The 23,839-nt window shown below is 41.6% G+C and overlaps 1 protein-coding gene across 1 annotated transcript in view; it reads left to right on the forward strand.

Moving 5' to 3' along the window:
• LOC117508719 (sodium/calcium exchanger 2-like) overlaps positions 1 to 23,839 on the forward strand; it is a 554,569-nt gene that overhangs the window by 303,493 nt on the left and 227,237 nt on the right. Inside the window, 2 exon segments of the mRNA XM_034168535.1 lie at positions 11,695 to 11,820; positions 14,283 to 14,478. Of these exon segments, the coding sequence (XP_034024426.1) occupies positions 11,695 to 11,820; positions 14,283 to 14,478 (322 nt within the window).

Consider the following 23,839-nt stretch of genomic DNA (forward strand, 5'->3'; position numbering starts at 1 on the left):
GTCTGTGCCTCGCCTCCGCTCAGTCCTGTCACCCCCTTGCTTAAGCCCGTACATTTCCAGGCCCATTGGATGTTTGCCAGAGAGCATACGAGGTCTGTCAATAAAGTAACGGTCCTTTTTATTTTTTCAAAAACTATATGGATTTCATTCATATGTTTTTATGTCAGACATGCTTGAACCCTCGTGTGCATGCGTGAGTTTTTCCACGCCTGTCGGTGACGTCATTCGCCTGTGAGCACGCCTTGGGAAGGAGTGGTCCCACCCCCTCGTCAGATTTTCATTGTCTGGAAATGGCGGAATGAAAAGGACTTTTTTTCCATCAGAATTTTTTCAGAAGCTGTTAGAGACTAGCACCTGGAAACCATTCGAAAAATTTATCTGGCTTTCGGTGAAAATTTTACGGGCTTCACAGAGAATAAGGTCTGTTAGTACAGCTTTAAGGACCCCTTTAAGGACGCTCGGCATGCCAGGCTCGGCGCGCCACGCTCCGTGCTGGAAAGCCGCGCGGAGGCTTCGCGCGTCACGACCGATTCGCTTTGGAAGCGAGACAAAGGAACACCTCCATTTCGGCGTGTTAGAGGACAAGTTTGGACATGTCCAGCTCTCCACAATTTCACTGATACTTACTGGACTGGTAAGCATTGAAACCCGAGATAGACATGTCCAAACTTGTCCTCTGACACGCCGAAATGGAGGTGTTCCTTTGTCTCTCTTCCAAAGCGAATCGGTCTTTATGCGCGAAGCCTCCGCGCGGCTTTCCATGACAAAATCTCTTCTTAAAAGTGAAATCTGCTGGAAAATGGCTGATGTCCAGCTCTTGTGATAACCAGAGAAAGAGCACACGATGGTCTCGTATCCACAGAGCCATCCGTTTAGAAATGATCCAGTGGTTTGTGCCGCGTCATCGCAGCTCGGAGCGCGGCGCACCGACCGTCCTTAAAGGGGTCCTTAAAGCTGTACTAACAGACCTTATTCTCTGTGAAGCCCGTAAAATTTCACCGAAAGCCAGATAAATTTTTCGAATGGTTTCCAGGTGCCAGTCTCTAACAGCTTCTGAAAAAAATTCTGATGGAAAAAAAGTCCTTTTCATTCCGCCATTTCCAGACAATTAAAATCCGACGAGGGGGCGGGACCACTCCTTCCCAAGGCGTGCTCACAGGCGAATGACGTCACCAACAGGCGTGGAAAAACTCACGCATGCGCACGAGGGTTCAAGCATGTCTGATGTAAAAACATATGAATGAAATCCATATAGTTTTTGAAAAAATAAAAAGGACCGTTACTTTATTGACAGACCTCGTATGGATGATCCAGAAGAGGATTGGGAGAATATCATGTGGTCAGATGAAACCAAAATAGAACTTTTTGGTAAAAACTCAACTTGTTGTGTTTGGAGGAAGAAGAATGCTGAGTTGCATTCCAAGAACACCATACCTACTGTGAAGCATGGGGGTGGAAACATCATGTTTTGGGGCCATTTTTCTGCAAAGTGGACAGGACGACTGATCCGTGTTAAGGGAAGAATGAACGGGGCCTTGTATCGTGAGATTTTAAGCCAAAACCTCCTTCCTTCAGTGAGAGCATTGAAGATGCAACGTGGCTGGGTCTTCCAGCATGACAATGATCCCAAACACACCGTTCAGGCAACGAAGGAGTGGCTCCATAATAAGCATTTCAAGGTCCTGGAGGTGCCGAGCCAGTCTTCAGACCTCAACCCCATAGAAAATTTGTTGAGGGAGTTGAAAGTCCATGTTGCCCAGCAACAGCCCCAAAACATCACTGCTCTAGAGGAGATCTGCATGGAGGAATGGGCCAAAATACCAGCTACAGTGTGTGCAACCCTGGTGAAGACTTACAGGAAACGTTTGACCTCTGTCATTGCCAACAAAGATTATGTTACAAAGTATTGAGTTGAACTTTTGTTATTGACCAAATACTTATTTTCCACCATAATTTACAAATAAATTCTTTAAAAAATCCTACAATGTGATTTCCTGGATTTTTTTTTTTTTTTTCGCATTTTGTCTCTCACAGTTGAAGTGTACCTGTGATGAAAATTACAGACCTCTGTCATCTTTCTAAGTAGGAGAACTTGCACAATCAGGGACTGACTAAATACTTTTTTAACCCAATGTAAATGCATCCTTTCAAAGAGCTGTGAAATTTTAATACTCAAGAATATTCAACACTGGAATTGAAAAAAAAAGTATAATGAAATATTCTAAATCAGTGATACATAGGGTGGATATGGACTAATTGGCCCCCTAACCCTACCCTTTCTCCATATGATGTGCCCTTCTCAGACATCAATGGGCCTATGTAAAGTCGAATAAAATAAAATAAATAATTCAGGATGTGTCATGATTTTTTAATCTATTGTAAGAGCCAAAATTCGAGCAAATATAAATTGAAGTTAAATATGATGCAGATTTTAAATTTCATGATTTTAAATTACATTTCATGTCATTTGATGTTAGGTATAGGTAATGAATAATGTTTAATAGGTTGAAAACACATTATTTTGAATGGACATTTGCACCAAATGGACATTTGCACCAAATTTGCAGTAACTTTAATGTAGTGAGGCACAGAGCAGGCAGCAAGCTGCAACTTCAAGCAAGAGCTTTTTGTCTCTACCGTGTAACAGAGTGTAAATGAATACTTTCTTTTTTCAGGAAATGTGTTTGACTTGGATGGCATCTCTTCATTCACGTTAGATAAATTTACTGTGCAGCACTTTAAAATACTTTTTTTTTTATGAGAGTGTTGTGTTGAGCCAGACAGCCTTCAATATTATAAGTAATAGCTTTGAGCTTGTTTAATTTTTGCATAAATGATTGCATTTCATAAAACGTCACTCTGTACAGATTAAAAATCACCTTAAGCAGTGTCACTATTCTGTGACCATCCCATCCATGAAATCTTAGAGACTGATATAAAACATCAAGTTTTGTAATTACTTTGTAAACTCACCTGCAGTGGTCTGATCTCATACAGAGACAAGGATTCAGTACAAACAGAAATGAAAACGTTTTCATGTAAATTGATATTTCAGAAGAAAAAGTTAAGATAATTAATTCTATTTATTCTTCGAAACTTTCTGGATGGAATAACGCAGTCTCGTCACTTCAACTGGCTGTTTTTTTTCTACATTGTCTAATTTCTCTGTTTAAAAAAAAAAAGTGTTTATCTCCTTGTTGATTTTAGGCATTTTACACTCCTGTTATAGGACAGCGGTGGTAGTGCAGTGGTAAAGTTTCCGTCTGTTAATCAGAGCTTTTGTAAATTGCAGGTTTGAATCACACTGGTGGCATGTATTTTTTATTTTTTGTTTCTCCACAGCAGCGCAATGTGGTTCCACACGCTCCAGCTGCTCGCACTGTGTTCGTGCACGTGCACGAGTGTGCACAAAACTGTCACCGGTGTGTCGTGCATGGCTGTGCGACCATGCATCCTTCACAACAGCAGGTGGAATGTTTCGTGGTTCCTCATTTCATGTTTGGTTCGCGGATTTTCTTTTGGTTTCTGTGTCTTTCGTGTTATGTGTGAAGGGGCCCTTAAGAAAGTCTTTACAAATTTTTTTTAACCTCAAGATTAATTTTTGATTACTGCACATTTTGAAGTAAAAAAAAACATTTCTTACATTTGAAAACTTGTAATTAAAATAGATTGTAAAATAAAATATATTAAAAAGTAAAAAATAATAATTTCTTTAGAAATCTTTGATGTTCATCTGTAAATTAAAACTATAACTTCAGATGAGATGATTTCTTGATTAACATGATAATGAACCTTGGACATTTATTTTTAGATAAAATAGCATGAAAAGTAATGTGTACATTTTTTAATCTGGTAGATTCATTCAATCATTCATATCTACATTTCAACCAAAAAAAGGCACGTAAATAAATATGCACGTGTGCATGCATATGTGTGTGCGTGTGTGCATGTAACTTGTGTATAGCATGTAAACTATGGAGAGGTGACATTTTCCATTTGGTATGCTTATGTATTTTGAGTCAAGGATGAAAGCTGGCAAAATGGAATGTTAATTGGACAAATATTTCAAACAGTCACTGAAAAAAGCTCCTCCCAGCAGGGTGATGTCTGTCACTCATTCTTCTGCGTTCTGCTCCTAACCTTATGGTTATGACTTGCAGACTGAGTGCTTTGCTTTTTCCTGTCGTGTATCCATGATGGTGATTGTGTTGTTCACCAGATGCTCAAAAAGCCAGACAGTGACGGAGAAATCTCTGCCCCCGCTGCACATCCAGACACATTATTACCATGTCCACGATTGCAAAAAATATGAGTGGAGGAAACAAAATGACCATGCTGCACGCTTGGTGTGAATGACCTTTCATGTAAAAAAAAAAAAAACACATATGTAAATAGTGATCTATCAAGTTCAGAAAAATGATAGCCTTCATCTTTATATATCAAACAATATGTCAGTATAGTAATTATCGTGACAGCCCTAATTGTCTTCTGTCCTATGTACAGATGTCATGTCCAGTATCTTCTGGCCATCCTTCAACACTTTCCTGCAGTTGTTCAGTCATTCAGCATCAGTTCACCTCCAACCAGTGCCTGTCTCACCTTCCTGAATCTCCCATGACAGTCTGTCCCTCCTTCAGCTTCCACCACCTAAACCTTGGTTCATCTTTCACTCTCTTCTTCTTCTTCATCTCTATAAACCACCATCCCATGCTTTCAAGCTATGCTGTTCCATGTTATCCCCATGCAGTCTCAAATTTCTTTCAGGGTGCATATCCTGCATTGGACATAGTCCAGTTGTGGGAATCTTCCTCCACTGTTGTACATCAACATGTGCGCTGCATTCTTCTTAAAATAGCCAGAGACATTTGCATCCTATGTCCAAAATCCACCACCATCTTCCCTTCCATATTCCTCTGCTTGGTACCATGCCTGTTGATGTTTCATCTCATCACCACTCTTTCTGCCTTGGTTATTTATACTCTATACCACCTCATCTATCTCACTCCAGGAACCTGCTTTCTCCTTCATTTCACAACCCAATTGCTGGTCATATGCACTGATGACATTCATCATCACCCCTTCAGTTTCTGTCTTTACACGAATATTGGCAGTGCTCATTTGCAGCATCTGTTGATTATCAAAAATCATTTGATTTGGGTAACCCAGCTACTGTCTGGGACATGCTTAGAATTCCTGGGATCCTTAATAATCTACTACACATCATAACCAGCATATACACAGGTTGTGTGAGTTCTGTGTAAAGCAGGGGCACAACCTCTGAATTTTTCACAGTGAAAACTGATGTTCATCAGGAATGAGTTGTGGCTCACACACTGTTCAGTGCTTGTGTGGTCTATGGGCTGGGCATCATGGTCTGAAAACTGACATGACCCAACGTAGAGCACAGATGGGGGAAGAGTACAAAGACCTCAGTCAGTCCAAAGTACATCATAGGAGATCTGAAATGGAAGAGCCGGGGTGTCAGGATATATGAGGACATAGGCCAGAGATCAGACTTCATTATAAGAATCACTTGCAAACAGTATTCGAATTGGCAGGCTTGAAGGGGAATACAAGTTTTGAGATCAAGAGACTGGGAACAGGTTGTGGCGTTATGATGTCACTGAGCAGATGTGCTTGGGTGTTTAGCAAGGATGATATTAGGTTAGAATGGAGGTTCAAGTCTTTCGGGTTATAGTGGTTACTCTTATCTATTGTTGTGAGACTTGGGCACTAGCCAGTGAGCTGAAGTGGTGACTAGATGTCTTCAGAAGATCCTTAGGTACAGTGGAAATGCCTTTGTGTCAGTCAGTCATTTACTTCGGGAGATTCTTAGGAGGAGTATGTCTTGAATTGTGAGGGAACATCAGCTCCAACTCTTTGGCCATGGTGTTGAGAATTACACTGAGTGGAGAAAACCAAATGAATGCCCATATTTCACCTGTCTGTAGACAGATTGGGGCGGTGTCTAAAATTTTTTTGACATTGTACCGGACCATCATGGTAAAGAAGGAGCTGAGCCAGAAGGTGAGGCTCTCAGTTTACCAGTCAATTTACATTCCTAACCTCACCTATGGTCATGAGGTTTGGGTAATGACTGAAAGAATAGATCATGGATACTAGCAGCAGAAATGAGATTCCTCCCTCTGGTACCTGGGCTTACACACCTGGACAGGGTAAGAAGCTGGATTATCTGGGAGGGACTCGTAGCACAGTCACTACTTCTTCACATCAAAAGGAGGCAGTTGAGGTGGTTCAGGCATCTGGTGAGGATGCTCTCTGGTTGTCTCTTTAAGGAGGTCTTTCAGGGACGTTCAACCGGGAGGAGGCCCCAGGGAAGGACACAGGACACACTGGAAAGGTTATATTTACCAGTTGGCTTGTGAACGCCTTGGGATCCCCTGGGAAGAGTTACAGGACTTGGCCAAGGATAGGGAAGTGTGGGATGAGCTGTTGGCTGTGCTGTCACCGTGATGCAGACCCCCATAAGCAGCAGAAAATGAATGAATGAATGAATATGACAAATTATTGTATTACTTTGGTCTGTTTAGTTCAGGGGTATTCAGCTCCAGTCCTTCAGGGTCGGTGTCCTGCACCTTTTAGACGTGTCCCTGGTCCAACACACTTGAATCAAATGGCTGGATTACTTCCTCAGTGTACAGTCAAGTTCTCCAGAGTGTCGCTAATGACCTCATTAATTGACTCAGGTGTGTTGAAGCAGAGACACATCTAAATGTTGCAGGAAACTGGCCTTCGAGGACTGGAGTTGAAGACCCCTGGTTTAAGTTAAAAATGAAATGTAACTTCCAAACCTATTCATAAAAAAACAACATATATTTCTGAATCTATTAAGCTGGTATTCTAAATCGAAGCCTGTCACAGCTGGAATAACGCCACTCGACATTTTCTCAGCAGGTTTTGGTGCCTCCTCCAGGGAGTTCATTCGTCAGTGTCTGCTCCAATCACAACACAATCACAACAGTCACAGCTGGTTACTCTGTGTCCATTACACCGACAGAGCAGAGTATCCAGTCCTAATGGTGTCTTTAAGTGTATTTACAATATTCAGATTATGTGTTAAACTTCTTTCTTTTATTTTGTCACCTGCAGTACTGATCATTTTCACCTTTTTCAATAAAGATAAGATCTCACATTCAGCAGCATGCTGTTGGCAGTTACATTTTCCTGAAGCAGGCAACAAACAGGGTGACCCTTCGTATTTACTTATTCAGAGCTGTGTTGAGGATCTGTGACCTGTAGTCTAAAGCGTATAGCACAAGTATAGTTGGGGTTCAAGTACATTTCTAGCTGTACTTATTTTGTGTTATTTACACAGCACATGAGCTCAGCACAGAGGAAGGCACAGTGCACAAACGGGGTTGATTCGTGATCCAAATGTTGTGGGCTGGGGTGTTTGGCTGGCTTGGGTTTTGTTTTCTGTTTCTCCCACCAGGTGGTATGCATTCAGGACTGAGTGGCTGAGCATTAGGACCTCACCCTGAACACCTGAGGCTTGTTTTCACATGCAGGTCATGAGGACTCACAGCTGTGGTGTATTTTGTCTTAATCAGAGATTGTTGCATTTAAACCTTGAATGCACAGTGTGTGATTGCCAGAGACTCGACCTTGTGAGCAGACGTGTGAGATCGACGTCAGGAGAACAATCTCACCATCACGGACGCAGAGACCGCTCCAGGTTTGACGCCACAGTCTGTGAAGGAGGATTGGGTGAGGTCTCACGCTCTTCAGCACACTTCCTGAGGTAATTTGGTTTTGGTGACTTTTATGAAGTAATGACAGTGGATTTGGTGTCCCTCACACCTTGTGTTGGTGAGCTGTCACGTTATGCTAATTGTCTAATCAGCTTCTGCTGCAGTGGAGATTTGAACTGAGTTGTTCCGTGCCTGCAGGGTGAGAAGCTGATGTATAGCTTTAAGCCAGGAAGTGTTTGCTGACTGCGTGCACCTTTGAGTTGTGTCTCTCTGTGTGGAGTTGGACTCACCTCCATGTTTTCTTTCTTCACAGACTTGGTTTGTCGCGGCCACCTGGGGGGTGTCGGCGGGGTCCCTGGGTCCGAACTGCTGTGGCTCCGGACCGTTTGCGCTGTTGAGAGCGCGCCGTGTTTCCACCTCACCAGACCGCGGACTTTTTAGTTGTTTAGCACTTCACCCACTGTTATGTTTATTAAATTCTGTTACCTTTTGAACCATGCTCTGCTTATTTTATGCTGGGTCCTTTCAAACGCTGGGTCGGTGCTCCGACCGCATCCGAAACATAACACCAAATGGGCTGCCTCCCACAGTTCAAAATGCTTGTGAGTCATGGATTAATTGCAAAGTTTACATATCTGTGATTTTGTGTCATGGTGACTTATTTTTAAAATAACTGTTAATTTCAATGGACTGTAAATAAAGGGTTTGCTGCTGCTGTGTGCATGTCAGTCAGTTGCAACTGCAGTCTGCTATAAACAGATATGGCTAGGTGCATGCTCATTAGTGTCTGTCGCCTGCAGTAACGGTGAAAAGTCTGAGTGTATTCAAACGGTCTCATAGGGAGTTCCAACTGCATGTTCATGCAGCCAGTTAAAACTGTGTTAAAACTGCATATGTCTGAAGCCAAAATCTGACAGAGTTGAGGGTGAAATGTCTGTTGTCTCTTCTCTGGACAGTGTGGTGCTCACTGAATCAGTCGCCATACTTGATGCACGCACTGCTGAGCTGGTAGAAATTCCATAGCTTTGGAAAATAAGTTTCTAGGCATCTGCTTGACAGGTCCACTGATCTGAATCATTGCTGTGGTGGTAGGACAAATGTATTTATCCTGAAAGGGTTATTATTGTTCCTCATCAGCATCTTTTTGAAAATGAATGTGAAGTTTTAGATCAGCTTTGCTACATTTCTTCTTCTTACTGTGGCTTTTGTGATCCATGACACCCCTACTCTTCAGTGTATCTCTGAGCTGTAGGAAATTAGTGAAATATCTACATTTATGCTTCCAAACTGATAAATTGTCACAGTGACATTTGTCAAACTGACTTGTTTGAACGGCTAGTAGTGGATAAGAACGTAGAGCACAGTTTATATAGGCAATAGAATGATACAGAAAAAAGAAGAGAACACCCACACCTTAGGGCCCCTTCACACATAACACAAAAGACGTAGACAGGCGTGCACAATACCGCAGTGATGGTTTCATGCACGCTCATGTTTGCGCGCACGAATACAGTGCGAGTACATGGAATGTCGCGCACACAGCAGTGGAGGAAAAAATTTTTCAAAAACACCGCAACTCATTAAACTTAGTTCCTGATATAAAGAGCGGATTTAGCCTCTGCCTAGACGTACACCAGGAAGTAATGAAATGAGTGGATCACGGGTCTCCCTTTTATGTTTTACATGAATTACCTGATACGCTCATCTCATGAAGAGCCAGCTGGCTCCCCTGTCACAAAGAGCCGGGCTCATACATCGTGAACACATCAGCTGGCATGACATGTCAAGTGCGCAGTGATCTGCTGCAAATGTGATATGTGTTTTAATTATTACAACGAGGGGAAATCCCACAGTGACATGCGCCTCGTGGGGACGTCCTGTGGGGTGATTTTCTGCATGGCACGATATTTGTTGTGTGTTGGGGGGGTGTGGCTGGACATTTTGGTGTTCTTTTCTTTTCTTTGCTCTCCAGGTGGTATGAAAACTGATTTGTCTGTGGAGAAGGTGCTGGCAGAAGAGTCCTTCACCCTCATCAACAGTATGTGCAGCACCTGTGGATGGTGCTCACGTGCAGCCTTAAAGACTTTCAGCTGAAGCAGATAATGAGATGGCGTTCTGCATTTAAGCCATGTGTGATTCAAGCAGAATTGCCGGGAACTCGACCTTGTGATGTTCGTTTGTGAGACGCTGAGGACCGCGCCTGGGTTTGACACATCGTGCCTCTGAAGGAAGAAGGGTGAGGGACACATGCTGTCAGCACACATCAGAGGTGATTAATTGTTTGACTAATTGTTGATAGTAACTTGGTATTTTGTTACGCAGTATATTTGAATTGTGATGAGAGTTGTGCAGCTCGCTTCTCACTGCCGTGGCGTGCGGACCGGTGATCCTCCACCTGTTGTGAGAAGCTGCTCATTTGCATAAAGTTTAAAATACAGACCTGAATGTGTTGCTGATGGTGTGTGTCTTTTGAAGGATATTGGTTGTAACTGCTGACTTACCTCACCTCTTCTATCCTTCGCAGAGAGTCGGTTTGTCGTGTCCACCTGGGGGGTGTTTGGCGGTAACAGTGAGTCCAGAAGCGCCGGGCTTCGATCCTTTTGGGCGCTGGTGCCAGCCTTCACTCCACCAGAATGACGCTGTTTTAGTTTTTACACTTTGTTATCTACTAGAGGGTGAAAAAAAAAAATTGTTTTTGTTATTGGAACCGCTTTCTGGCTATTTTAGCGCTGGGTTCCGTCAGACGCAGGTCCGCTCCTCAACCCGCGTCGACACATAACAATATTGGCTGGAACAACCGTGTCAGCGCACACATCGGCAGGCTGTGCCAGGTGAAAAGGACCATCTGATCATGTGTACACTCAGCTGGTGATCTGAATGTCACGTCACTCATGTGAGCTATGGTCCACATGGCACGGTGTCTGTCCTTCGGTGCGCCACTCACTGGACACACCGGACCAGCTAGCCATTTCATGGCTTGACGTCTGTGACCATGGGTCATATACAGAGGAACAGAAGATTCGTACTTGTATTGTCCGCTCGATAAGAGGGATTAAATATTAGAAAGTGCAGTGTTTTTTTATGGCGTGTGGTTTTTATTTTTTCTCCCCACAGCAGCGGCATGATGTGGTTCCACATGTTCCAGCTGCTCGCACTGTGTTCATACACACACACGAGCATGCACAAAACCATTGCCACTGTATCGTGCACACCTGTCCGACTGTGTGTTCCTCCCGACAGCAGGTGGAATGTTGCGCCGTTCCCCATTTCGTTTTTGTTTGCGGATTTTCTTCCGGCTTCTGCTTCTTTCGCCCATCGTCGTGTTATGTGTGAACAGACCATAACAGGTGGACCATAGTTCGACACTTTTCTGCTCTGATCACAAAGTACATTTCAGTGCTACTCCTGATAATTACTGCCATTGATGTACTTTCAAGTTACAGGTTACAATAAATTTCAGGTTACAATAAATTTCATGAAAATTGGTATAAAAATGTGTTTCTCCGATATGAGCTGTGTTTGTTTTGTGATGCACTGAACTAAAAGAAACCCGCACTCCAACTCCAAATAATACATTTTTTACTCACCTCATGACCCGCATTGTGTGTAGTACAAACACACACAGAAACACACGTGCACATCTGTGTGATGAGCCCATGTGGGCCGATCATAGCTGATGTGAAGCAGGATGGCCACAGAGAACAGGTCTGTGTTTATCTACATCATGTTCCCACCTGTTGTCATTTATGCAGCTGTTCTCTGTAAATCACCTGCAAAATGTTCTCCAACCCAGTGCACTAAAGTTTATAAAAGCCCACACAATTTAGCAGTCATTATGTGGCGTCTTAGTGAATCAGACCCTAAAGGTCTACATCACACATATGGCTCTGCTGATAGGACAGCAGTGAGTTCAGGTCACACATTTGGTCAGACCGTGGTGCGCACACATTTCATTCAGCAGCACATCTCCTGTTGCCTGCAGGTGATTCGTATCCTGAAGGAGCTGAAGCAGAAATATCCTGACAAAGAGCTGGACCAGCTGGTGGAGCTTGCCAACTACTACGCACTGCTGCACCAGCAGAAGAGCAGAGCCTTCTACCGCATACAGGTGACACACTCATCATCAGACCATGTGTGGGCGACGGAATCCAGATTTGTTCCCCAGATAAACTGAATCATTTTTGAGAGCAAAAGGAGCAGATTATCTTACTGCTGAACTCAGTTTAGCTCTTGTAACATACAGTGCCTTGAAAAAGTATTCACTCCTTTGGGCTTTTACACATTTTAATATGTTTATGCCATTTCAAACACAAAACGTAATTCAGGGTTGTTTATCTTAAAATTTCTGAAGTTATCTTCCTTAAACTCAAACTCAAAGCAAATCTCTAAATCTCTACAACTTGATATAAATGAAATCAAAACATCAAAGCTAAGATGATGAGTTGCATCAGTAATGGAACCCTGTAGCAGAGGTGGGATGAAGTCACTGTCAAGTCATGAATCAGCAAGTCCAAAGTCAAGTCTCAAGTCAGCTTGTAAACAATTGGTGGCCATTATGACTTGAGACTTGACTTGGGACTTGCTGATTCATGACTTGAAAGTGACTTGATGGTGACTTCGTCTCACCTCTGCCCTTTAGTACAAAGGCACATAAATCATCATGACAGTGACATCCTGGACTTGGCCATCAGAATTGTATGTGGCAAAAATGTTGAACTTGTAGAGTTTCATTTATCTCTGCAGTGATTCGTGTCTCTGGGTCCTTGGCCTTGCAGGTCAAGAGATGCCTGGTTACAGCTTACAGAGTCATGAGGTGGTTTGCGATGCTGATAACTTTCTCCTGTCTTATTGTTTGGATGCGAGACTTTCATGCTAAGCAGTGACTTTGATGCTAAGCAGGTACCAGTGAGCTGAGCTGGAGATGATTATCCACACCTTTGTTTCCTTGCACCTGGACTATTGCAGCTCCCTTTTCTTTATCCTCAGCAAGTCCTCTGTGGGCCGCTTGTCAGCATGCAGGTGCAAGGCTTCTTTCTACATCTTCCAAGAGGTCCCGTGTAACACAGATTCTGTCCTCCCTGCATTGGCCCCCCATTCAATTTAGGCTGAAATTTAAATTATTGATGATAACTTTCAGAGCTCTGCGCGATCAGATGCCACCCGACATCAGTGAACTCTTAAACCCTTATGCTCCAAGCAGGTCTCTGAGGTCTGCAGACCAGAACTTGTTGGTTGTGCCGATGTTAAGGTTGAGAACCAGTGCATTCGGGGTGGTAGCTCCCAAGCTGTGGAATGCACTGTCATTGTATCTGCACTCCGTGGACTCTGTTGGAGCTTTTAAGGAGAAGCTAAAGAGTCATTTGTACAGGATCACATTCAGTTAGTGTTGTGTTGTTGCTGTTTTCAATCTTTGTATTTCTTTTTTTTTTTTTTTTTTTTTTGGATTATTTTACTGTGAAGCACTTTGTGATTGTATCTTGAAAGGTACTAAGTAAATAAATTTTGCTTACTTACATTTTCCCAGAACTGAATGGATGTGACCTTTCCTCACCTGACTTTCTTTTCCTTGAAGTGTCACAGCAGTTGTACTGGTCCTGCTATGGTTCAGCCTCCACAGAGGACAGAAACAGATAATATACAAATAATACAAATAATGAATGTTTATGAGTTCAATGGTATGAATATTTCATGAACATTTCACCAAATCAAATATTTGTTCCATTAAAAGAATGTAAAAGCATTAATTATTTGTTTTATATAACGGCTAAAATAGATCCTTGTCATTTGATATTTTATTAATTTATAAACAACAGAAAAGGGACTTACAATTTGGTGTTCCACTGCTGCTAAAGTCCAAATTGTGACGTGTAGTTCAGTGATGCTTTGCACTGACTTCGGACTTCCATAAAAAAAGACTGTGTAGTTCCTCAGTCCAGCCAAAAGTCACATCAGCTTTTCATTTTTTCATGCATCCAGACGGTTTACAGCGGAGTGGATTGTGTGTGTGTGTGTGTGTGTGTGTGTGTGTTACAAGAACTAGCAGCATCATTTAGCTCAATTAAATCGTCCTGCTTCTGTTGTTGACAAAAGGGACACGCTTGTGTACGCGTGTACTACCAAAAAAAAGTGCAGCAAAAAAAAAAACTGAGAAATTAGTCCAGCTTTTCATTCTAAATTCCTGCTAACAGCCTCCAGATGGCTTGCAGTGCAGTGGATTTGTGTGCGCGAACGCATGCATGTGTATGTGTGTGTGCGTGTTTGTGTGCGTGCATGTGTGTGTGTGCAGAGTGCAATGGATGTATGGAACCAAATTTGCACTCTAAATGGAACCAGATCGCGCTCTAAATGCAGTGCAACACAAATGGGATGAATAGTCCATGTCATGTGACATACAAAGCAACAATCAAATGACAAGGATCTACTCAGCCATTATATCATGAGACATGATTGGAGCAGGGTTCCATAACCAATGTGCTGTTCATTTTGTTGCTTCAATGGTCTTAAAATCTGTTCATTCATTGTGAAGGAAATGACCAGATGATTTCTGATGCCTGCCTTTTCTCATTTAAGGCAACACGTATGATGATTGGAGCAGGTAACATCCTGAAGAAGCACGCCGCTGACCACGCTCGCCGCACAGCCATAGCTGATGAGGAATTACCAGAAGATGATGATCTGCCAATATGCAGCCACATCTCCTTCGAAAGTGCTCACAGTCAGTGTATGGAGAACTGTGGCGTTCTGACACTGACTGTCATCTGCCAAGGTACTGAAATAAATAAGCTACAAGATACAGCTCAAGTAAATATGTCATACAAAGGCACCAAAGTACAGAATGATGTTGATGTTTATTGCACCTACTGCACAACCTTAAAATATGCAAATCAAAGTAACAGGTGTGTTAAAAGAACAAATGTATCAGAAGAACATCACCCTCTTCTGACAAATTACATTTCTAACAAATTAAGGGAAGCTCTCTTTCATAGTCTTATAACAGTGGTCATTTACAATGCAGTGATGAAAATGCAATATGTTGGAGAGCAGAATGGTTGATGATAATTGACCTTCAGGGTCTGATCTTTACAATCAGCAGCACATGGCCTGTCCTGTTCATTCTACCTGTCTGTGTCCTGGGACATGACACTGATTCTGCATTGCCTCAGTCCACCCAGCTAATAAATGGGTACCGGTCTGGGCTGGAGAAGAAACCTTTGTCAGACAGGCATTCAAACGAGAGGAAGTAAAAAAAATCTCATCTACGTTACACTACAGACTCTAAAGAAAAGGGCCAGTGGTGGCTCCTGACAAGTTTTTTTAGGTTTTTGCAAATTTATTTAAAAAAAATACTAGGAAATCACATACATAAATATTCACAGCCTTTGCCTTAAAGCTCATGCTGTTTTCACTGATTATCCGTAAGAAGCTTCTGCAGCTCAATTGGAGTCCACCTGGGGTAAATTCAGTTGATTGGACATGATCTGGAAAGAAACACACCTGTCTATATATAAGGTCCTGAAGTTGACAGAGCATGTCAGAGCACAAACCAAGCATGAAGTCAAAGGAATTGTCTGTAGACCTCTGAGACAAAATTGCCTTGATGGACAAATCTGGGGAAGGGTAAAGACACATTTCTGCTGCTTTGAAGGTCCCAATGAGCACAGTGGCCTCCATCATCTGTAAATGGAAGATGTTCAGATCCACCAGGACTCTTCCTAGAGCTGGCCACCCGTCTAAACTGAGTGATCGGGATGAGAATGGCCTTAGTCATGGAGGTGACCAAGAACCCAAGGGTCACTCTGTCAGAACTCCCGCATTCCTCTGTGGAGAGACGAGAACATTCCAGAAGGACAACCACGTCTGCAGCAGTCCATCAATCAGGCCTGTATGGTAGAGTGGCCAGATGGAAGCCATTCCTTAGTAAAAGGCACATGGCAGCCCGCCTGGAGTTTGCCAAAAGGCACCTGAAGGACTCTCAGACCATGAGAAACAAAATTCTCTCGTCTGATGAGACAAAGATTGAAACGTTTGGCGTGAATCCCAGGCATCATGTTTGGAGGAAACCAGGCACCATCACCATAGTGAAATATGGTGGTGGCAGCATCATGCTGTAGGGATGTTTTTCAGCAGCAGGAACTGGGAGACTAGTCAGGATTGAGGGAAAGATGAATGGAGCAATGTACAGAGACATCCTGGATGATAACCTGCTCCAGAGCGCTCTTGACCTCAGACTGAGGCGACGTTTCATCTTTCAGCAGGACAATGACCCTAAGCACAGAGCCAAGATATCAAAGGAGTGGCTTCAGGACAACTCTATGAATGTCCTTGAGTGGCCCAGCCAGAGCTCAGACCTGAATCTGATTGAACATCTCTGGAGAGATCTGAAAATGGCTGTGCACCGACGCTCCCCATCCAAACTGATGGAGCTTGAGAGGTGCTGCAAAGAGGAATGGACAAAAGATAGGTGCACCAAGCTTGTGGCATCATATTCAAGAAGACTTGAGGTTACTGTATATTTCCTTATTCAATTTGCAAAAAACTTTTATCATGTAATTATGGGGTGTTGTGAGTCGAATTTTGAGAGGGAAAAATTATTGTTCATTTTGGAATAGGTCTGTAACACAAAATGTGGAAAAGTGAAGCGCTGTGAATACTTTCTGGACGTACTGTAGTAAATTGTGGTGGTTTTCGTTTTTGTTTTTTTAAACAAAACTGGAATACATTTTGAATCAGATGATTTTAAATCACCTGAACATTGTTAACTGAGGGGTATGGCACAAAATCAAGATAAGGGTTTAAGCCAGAATTTTCAAGTTATCTTGGTTGAATTTAGCCTTGATTTGGTTGTAAAAAAATAAGTGAAATGAATCCCAGTCGAGTTGTCATGTAAATTAATTCTGTGTGGGTAAACCCTGATTTCTCTGTTATCCTGGCTGAATTTAGCCCTGACTCAGTTGCATGAAAGCAAGTTAAACTAAACCAAACTGAGTCACTATGGAGATTTAAGGCCTCATTTGCTAATCTTCTGGGTAACAAGTGCTAAGTTGCGTGGGCAACCCAAATGTTTGAGTGTTAGAGATGAGACAGTATTGCCTGTGATTAAAGGCTGACAGTGAGGGCCTGATTTATGAAAAGTTTTTATGTGTAAAAACTTGCACAAACACCATTTATAGAAGATTTTTCAAGGTCAAAATGAAAATCTGTCTGTGCTGATACCATGTGTATTTTTCAAATTTGAAACCTTTGAGCTAACGTTTGTGCATTTGGCACATTTAACTTTTTCTTTAAGAACTAGAAGCACTCGGATAGCGCAAACCTCCACCAAGGCCATAGGGTTAATGACGCCAAAGCGATCCCCCCATTGGCAAAGTGACCTATCTGATGTCATTAACTAAATATCATAAAATAATGCACATTTTTATATTCAATTAATGTAATAAATAAACATAAATGATGGAAGACAAAATTTCAGTTTATTCCTGTATATTTACCAGAGAGCATAACAGGTACAATAATCAGTGAATTGAATAATACAGGTTTATACGAAATACAACCAGACATATTCTGTGTCCATACACACATTAAGTGTTATGACAAATGCTGAGTACAGTAAATACATAAAATACATGAAAAATAAAAAAAATCTTCGATCCACGTTCTCTTCCGGATCATCACCAAAATTTAATCACCTCTAAGTTAGACCAAAATACACCTCTGGTAAAAATTTCATTGAAATCCATTGAGAACATTTTGAGTAATCCTGCTAACAAACCAACCAACCAACCAACAGACAAATGGACATGACCGAAAACATAGCCTCCTTGGCGGAGGTAATAAGAAAGGAAAAAGTAAAGCGGAAATAATTTTCCACACACATTTATTCAAAACACACAGCAAACTATAATAACCTAGTAACACATCATTCCTACAAACAATCTTTGATGTGTCACGTGAGGTGAGTCTGCCCTACAATTGGATTTTCGAAAACCATGTGATGGTGAACCAAGTCCGATTGGACACTCACATTGTTCACATCATCACACAGCTTCTATGAGGAGTACAAAGATGGTGGAAGGTGGCTCGAAAGTCCGCGGAGTTAACTTTTCAGCAAAAAAGAAAAAAGAGTAAGTTTCTATCTCATATCATTAAAAAGTTATTTATAATTTACTAAAGCTTGGTCTCAGCCATCATATATATATGACAGCATCGGACCCAGAGGGTTAAACCTTTAGATCTTCAGCAAATGTATTTATAAAGAGAAATTGCATGAACTACACAAGGTTTTTTTTTTTCTAATAAGTTTATTCAGTGAGGAGAAACAAATGTTAAATTATTGCTGTGTCATAATTTTTGTTCAGCCTTTGTGACCCGTCTTCATGAAGTTAGATGCAAAAATGTTGAAATTGGCCCTCTCCTGCAATGATAAAGAATCTTTAAAAAAAATTACTGGATCCGGATCATGTTCCGGATCATTACCAAAATTTAATGACTTCTAAGTTAGGTCAAGATACACCCCTGGTAAAAATTTCATTGAAATCTGTTGAGGATTTTTTTTTTTTTTCTTTTTTTTGAGTAATCCTTCTAACAAACCAACCAACCAACAAACAAATGGACGTGACCGAAAACATAACCTCCTTGGTGGAGGTAATAAATGTAATAAAGGGAACCTACGCGAACACAGGGCGAAAGTAAACTCCACACAGAAAGGACCAGGCCGGAAGCAATCCCACAGGAAGCAATCCCACAGGAAGCAATCCCACAGGAAGTGATCCCACAGGAAGCGATCCCACAGGAAGCAATCCCACAGGAAGTGATCCCACAGGAAGCAATCCCACAGGAAGTGATCCCACGGGAAGTGATGGTATGGTATGGTATGATTTTATTTCTCAGGGACAGTGCACAATAATACATTGACCTAAAAAACAGGAAAGATGCATTGTGCCAGGTTATAGCAAAAATACTAATTTCCACCTGTAGTCCCTGGACAGGTTGATGTCTAACTGCGAGTGACAGAGTTTGTAAGTGAAAAGAAAATCCATTTAGCAAAAGACTATTCATACTGTAAACATATCATACCTTGCCCCTCAAATATACCATTCATAAAAACTTTCAACATTTTATCAATTCACATATACAAAAGATACCACATTGTTCACATATATATATATATATATAGTCACACTTTTCAAACATCTTTACGCTATACTCTCACACATAGGCACATACATACATCATATATACAAATCATACTTTTCAGACACCTGCTCTCTGTGCTCTCACATGCACACACTCTCATACACATACATTCATCAGTGGTGGGTGCAAACTTGCTTTGATAAAAGCCATTTCTTTGTCAGCTGTGCAAACGTTGGAAAAGTTGTACATTTCATTATGTCGTTTGGTAAGATATTCCACTGACTAGAGGCAACAACAGAAAAGGCAGATTTGGCAAAAGAGGTCCTACATTTAGCGATGCTGCACGCTCCTCTAGAGGTCGCCCTTGTAGCTCGAGTTGTTCTTTCTGAGCACAATGTGACAAACCTTCTTAAGGGAGGAGCAGCCATATCATAGATGATTTTAAAGAGTAGACAGATATTTGCATATATTATTAGATTGTCAAAATGTAGAATCATACTTAGAAAGAATAAGACGATGATATTGTCTGGATTTCCTATCGTGAATTTTTATTGCCTTTTTGAACATTGATTCAAGTGGCTTTAGGACTGATTTACTGGTCTGCGACCAACTAGTCATGCAATACAGAAGGCGTGAGAGAATCATAGAATTTAAATACATATGAGATGCCTCAATAGTAAGAGATCCTCGAATGTACCTAAAATTTGCCAGATTAAATTTTAAAGAATTACACAATTTCTTGACATGATTTTTAAAAGTCAAGGTTGGGTCAAGGGTAACGCCCAAGTAGGTGAAGTTGTTTACATTTTTTATTTTTTTCCCCATTTATATGGATGCCTGGTTGATTTAAAGGTTTTTGTCTGTTTGTAAAGTACATTGCAACCGTTTTGTCAACATTCAGTGTGAGACAGCAATTTTGTAGCCAGGCAGGAACCTTTTTCAATTCTCCTGTTAATTTTGTGGCCAATTGTTAAATACTCCATTCATGGTTTTTTATTGAAATGTAATTTTTTTTAAATTTCCTTGATTTTAAAGTCAAGATTTGATTTTACATCAAAGATTTAATTAACAATTTAAACAGTTTTGAACAAAACCCTGCATACTTTTATTTCATCCTGTGGTTCACTTTGAAACTTTTTACATATTTATAGTAAGTTATAACAACTGATTAAATAACAGTTAACCAACAGTAAATTACATTAGAGCAAATATTCAATTGTCAAAAAGTAAAAACTGATTGATAAACATTAAAAGCCATTCAGTGTACTGCAAGGTACACGTGCATGTATGTGCTATAATAGCACAGATATAACTTATCCTTCATTTAATCATCCACAGTTAAATCTTTCTGTGTATCAGTAACAAAGTTGCACCTTTCCAGTTGGCCCTGAAGCCGTCAGTAGTACGTGGGTGAATGTCTCTGACTGACATGAACATTCTGCACGTTGAGATGTGTGACCTGGGTCACATCAATTTAAATGCTGTTCTTCACCTCAACAAGTCCAAATGTGGGTGACTCTGAAGGATCATTCATCCTACCATCTGGACTGGAACCAAAATATGGTGCATCAGGGTAAATAATGAATCTGATAGCAACATGTGTCAGTTTGGCATAGCTTGCCAGGACTTCAGACTCTACGAGCAGACCAGGCTTCATGTCAGCTGTTTGCTTTATGGAGCCTTTGATCATCTGAGCAGCTCGGCCTTTGCTGCAGACTCGTGGTGTGCTCTTCCCTCCCTACAACAGCATGCATCTGAAAACTAACTGGCAGGCAGCCTTGGTTGGCATAACCGTGCACCTGCAAGACATTTGGACTGCTGCCTTGATCCCGTCTGACTTTATTTCATTTATTTTTGCGCCAACTCACAACAACGCTGCCTCAAGGAGCTTCACACAAGGAAGGTCTAACCTTACCAACCCCTAAAGCAACCACACAGGTGACAGTGATAAGGGCCCCTTCACACATCATACGAATGTGGTTGAATTGTGCATTAATTGCGCATGAAGCCTCCAATGCCTTGTACACCTGTTGCTACAACTATTTGTGCACACCAGCAGCTGAAAGACAGAGTGTGCGCCATGAGAGCCCATTCGATCCCTCTCGCGGCAGGTGTCAGCCAAATTCCAGGTCACACACCCGAACATCGAACACCGCTCACAGAGCACTAAGAAACTGTGTGGCCATTCGCAATATTTGCACGAAAACAGTCAGCAGATGATCACTTTCAAGCTGGATGTGAAATTTGGCAGACATACGCCGTAAGAAACGCCATTTCGTCAGTTATCACAGCGCTTTTTTCTCTTTTTAAAAAAAATACATTTATCTGCTTGTTGATTTCAGTGCCACCACAAGTGTGGCATTGCAAAAAGCAACACACATGTGGTACATGTGTCTCACAAGGGTGCGTGTGTGTCCACCAAATGTGGTGTGCTTGGGGGGCAAGCACACTTGCATGAAATGCGTATATGTATGTACAGATGTGAGGGCACACAGTATGGAGAGAGGCCTGTCAGCTGATCGCAGCACTCTGACAGCTGGATATCAGCTCAATGCACACATTACAAACACAAAACCCCTGTCAGGACAGGTATACAAATAATTACGACAATACCTACATACGCAGTTACATAACAAATAATGAAAATGAATGACCATGTGCCGACTGGCACTCACTACCGCCTGACAAAGTCTGATTACTGAATTACTGAATTGAATTACTGTCATTTGTGACAATGAGGTACAAACTGACACTCTCAATGAATAGACTGTTTGATCCACATCTGATCTGTATTGTGGATTTAGCGGATATTTGAAAAGCCCCTTTGATCTATATTTTTAATTATATTTTAGCTTATGAAAAGTAACTTCTAACAGGACTTTGGCCATTCATTTTTTTTTTCATGGTAAAAATTTTGTGGAATTGAAAACTAGTGATGGTGGAGGGTTGTGCTCTGTGGGCGTGTTTAGTGTAGCAGATAAGAGAATATTTAGAAGGGAATCCTGTGAATGGTAATAAAAGCATCAAATTCGGCAGAAATACTCCTCAGACAATCCTCTTTTGAGAAAACAGATTGGCCACTTGAATTTTCAATCGGTGGTCAGGTAAGGGTCAATTGAAGATTTACACAGAGGTCAAAATTAAAAGATGCTCCAATCATATTGAAAAATATTCCACATTATTTGCCTGATCATAAAGATTCCAAAAAGGTATAGTTTGGATTATCTGTGACTAAATTCTATGGAGTTACGGGATAAAAACAGAAAGAATGGTGACAAAGGTCAGTGTCATTTTGTACAGGGGTCAAAAGTTAAAGTTGCTCCAATTTTGGTAAAAAGTTATGCAAATTACTAGTTGAGTTAACACGGTTTTTAAAAGGAATAGTTTGGACCATGTATCATCGTTACTTATCACGTTACAGGGTAACATATGTTACATGTCATAGAATCCAATGGATGTAGACCTTGTTTGACCTTTACTTTGGAGACCAAGCATTCAACACTGTCAAAACTATTGTCTAAGGAGTATTTCTGCAGAATTTGATGCTTTTATCACCATTTGCATGATTGTTGTTATATGGCTGGGGGGGCCTGGCTGCCTTTTTGTTTCTGTCCTTTGTTTCTCCTTCCAGGTGGCTTGCATTTGGGACTGAGTGGCTGTGTTGCTGAGGTTATCAGGACCTCACCCTGATCACCTGCGGCTCATCAGGACTCACAGCTGAGGTGCATCTATATGGATTGGAACATGTTGGCATTTAAGACTGGAGTATACAGTGTGTATTTGCCAGAGACTCGACCTTGTGACCAGACGGGTGAGATCGTCGTCTCGGGAGCCATCTCATCATCAGTGGATGCAGAGAACGTCCAGGGTTTGATGCACGGTCTGTGAAAGAGGAGGGGGTGAGGTCTCACGCTCGTCAGCACACTTCCTGAGGTACGTTAGATTTTGTGACTAACATTTATACAGTCAGTAAATGTGGTGTCCCTCACACCTTTTTATATTGAGCTGTATGTTAGTCATGTATCGGCTTCCACTGCAGTGGAGTTTTGTGAACTGGATGTTCCATGCCTGCAGGTTGGGAAGCTGATTAGTAATCAAGCCAGGAAGTGTTTGCTGTTTGTGTACACCTTTAAGTGTTCTCTCTGTGTGTAGAGTGTGGACTCACATAATGGTTCCTTCTTTCACAGACTCGGTTTGTTGCGGCCACCTGGGGGGTGTCGGCGGGGTCCTTGGGTCCGAACAGCTTCTGGCTCCGGACCGTTAGCGCTGCTGGGAGCGCACCACGCCAGACCGCACCTTCTGTTATTTTTGTATCACTGTTATGTATTAAATTCAGTTAGCCTTTGTACCGTGCTCTGCTTATTTCATACTGGGTCCTTCAAACGCTGGTCGGTTCTCCGAGCTGCGTCCGACACATAACAATTGTTTCACTTATCTGCTGCACTAGTTGCTCTAATTCCATATAAAGCACCAGAGGTCCCAGCTTGATGGTGTCAGAATTGCATGTTTTAGAGATATTTTGTAGCCTGGGGTGACATAAGAAGGAGGCAACTGTTTTTAGCTTTGAAAGAGAGGGTGCATCCATGTTAACACTCTGTGACTGGTTTGTAAACCTTTTTAACAGGATGTAACTCAAAAACTAAAAAGGTCAACTTGATTTCTTCAGAATGTTTATTGTGTCTTGAGCTGACAGGACAGGATACAGTTTTTGGACATTGTTTTACTCAAAGCACTCATAAGGAACAGAAAGCAGACTCATGCCATCACTCAATTTTCTGAAATATTAACCCATTCCTACTTTGTTTTCTGAGTGTGGGCCTTTGAGCAATAATGATAATAATGCATTTTATTTGTAGGTGCCTTTCTAAGGACTCGAGCACACCGCACAATGAATAAAGACAAATAAAGCAAAATTAAAAACAGTTACAAAAATACATGAGAAGTAAAAACAGGTTAAAATTTGGCAGTGCAATTTTTGACCGTATGGGTAGCAT

Source organism: Thalassophryne amazonica, chromosome 4, assembly GCF_902500255.1.
Source record: "Thalassophryne amazonica chromosome 4, fThaAma1.1, whole genome shotgun sequence".
NCBI classification, from domain to species: Eukaryota; Metazoa; Chordata; class Actinopteri; order Batrachoidiformes; family Batrachoididae; genus Thalassophryne; species Thalassophryne amazonica.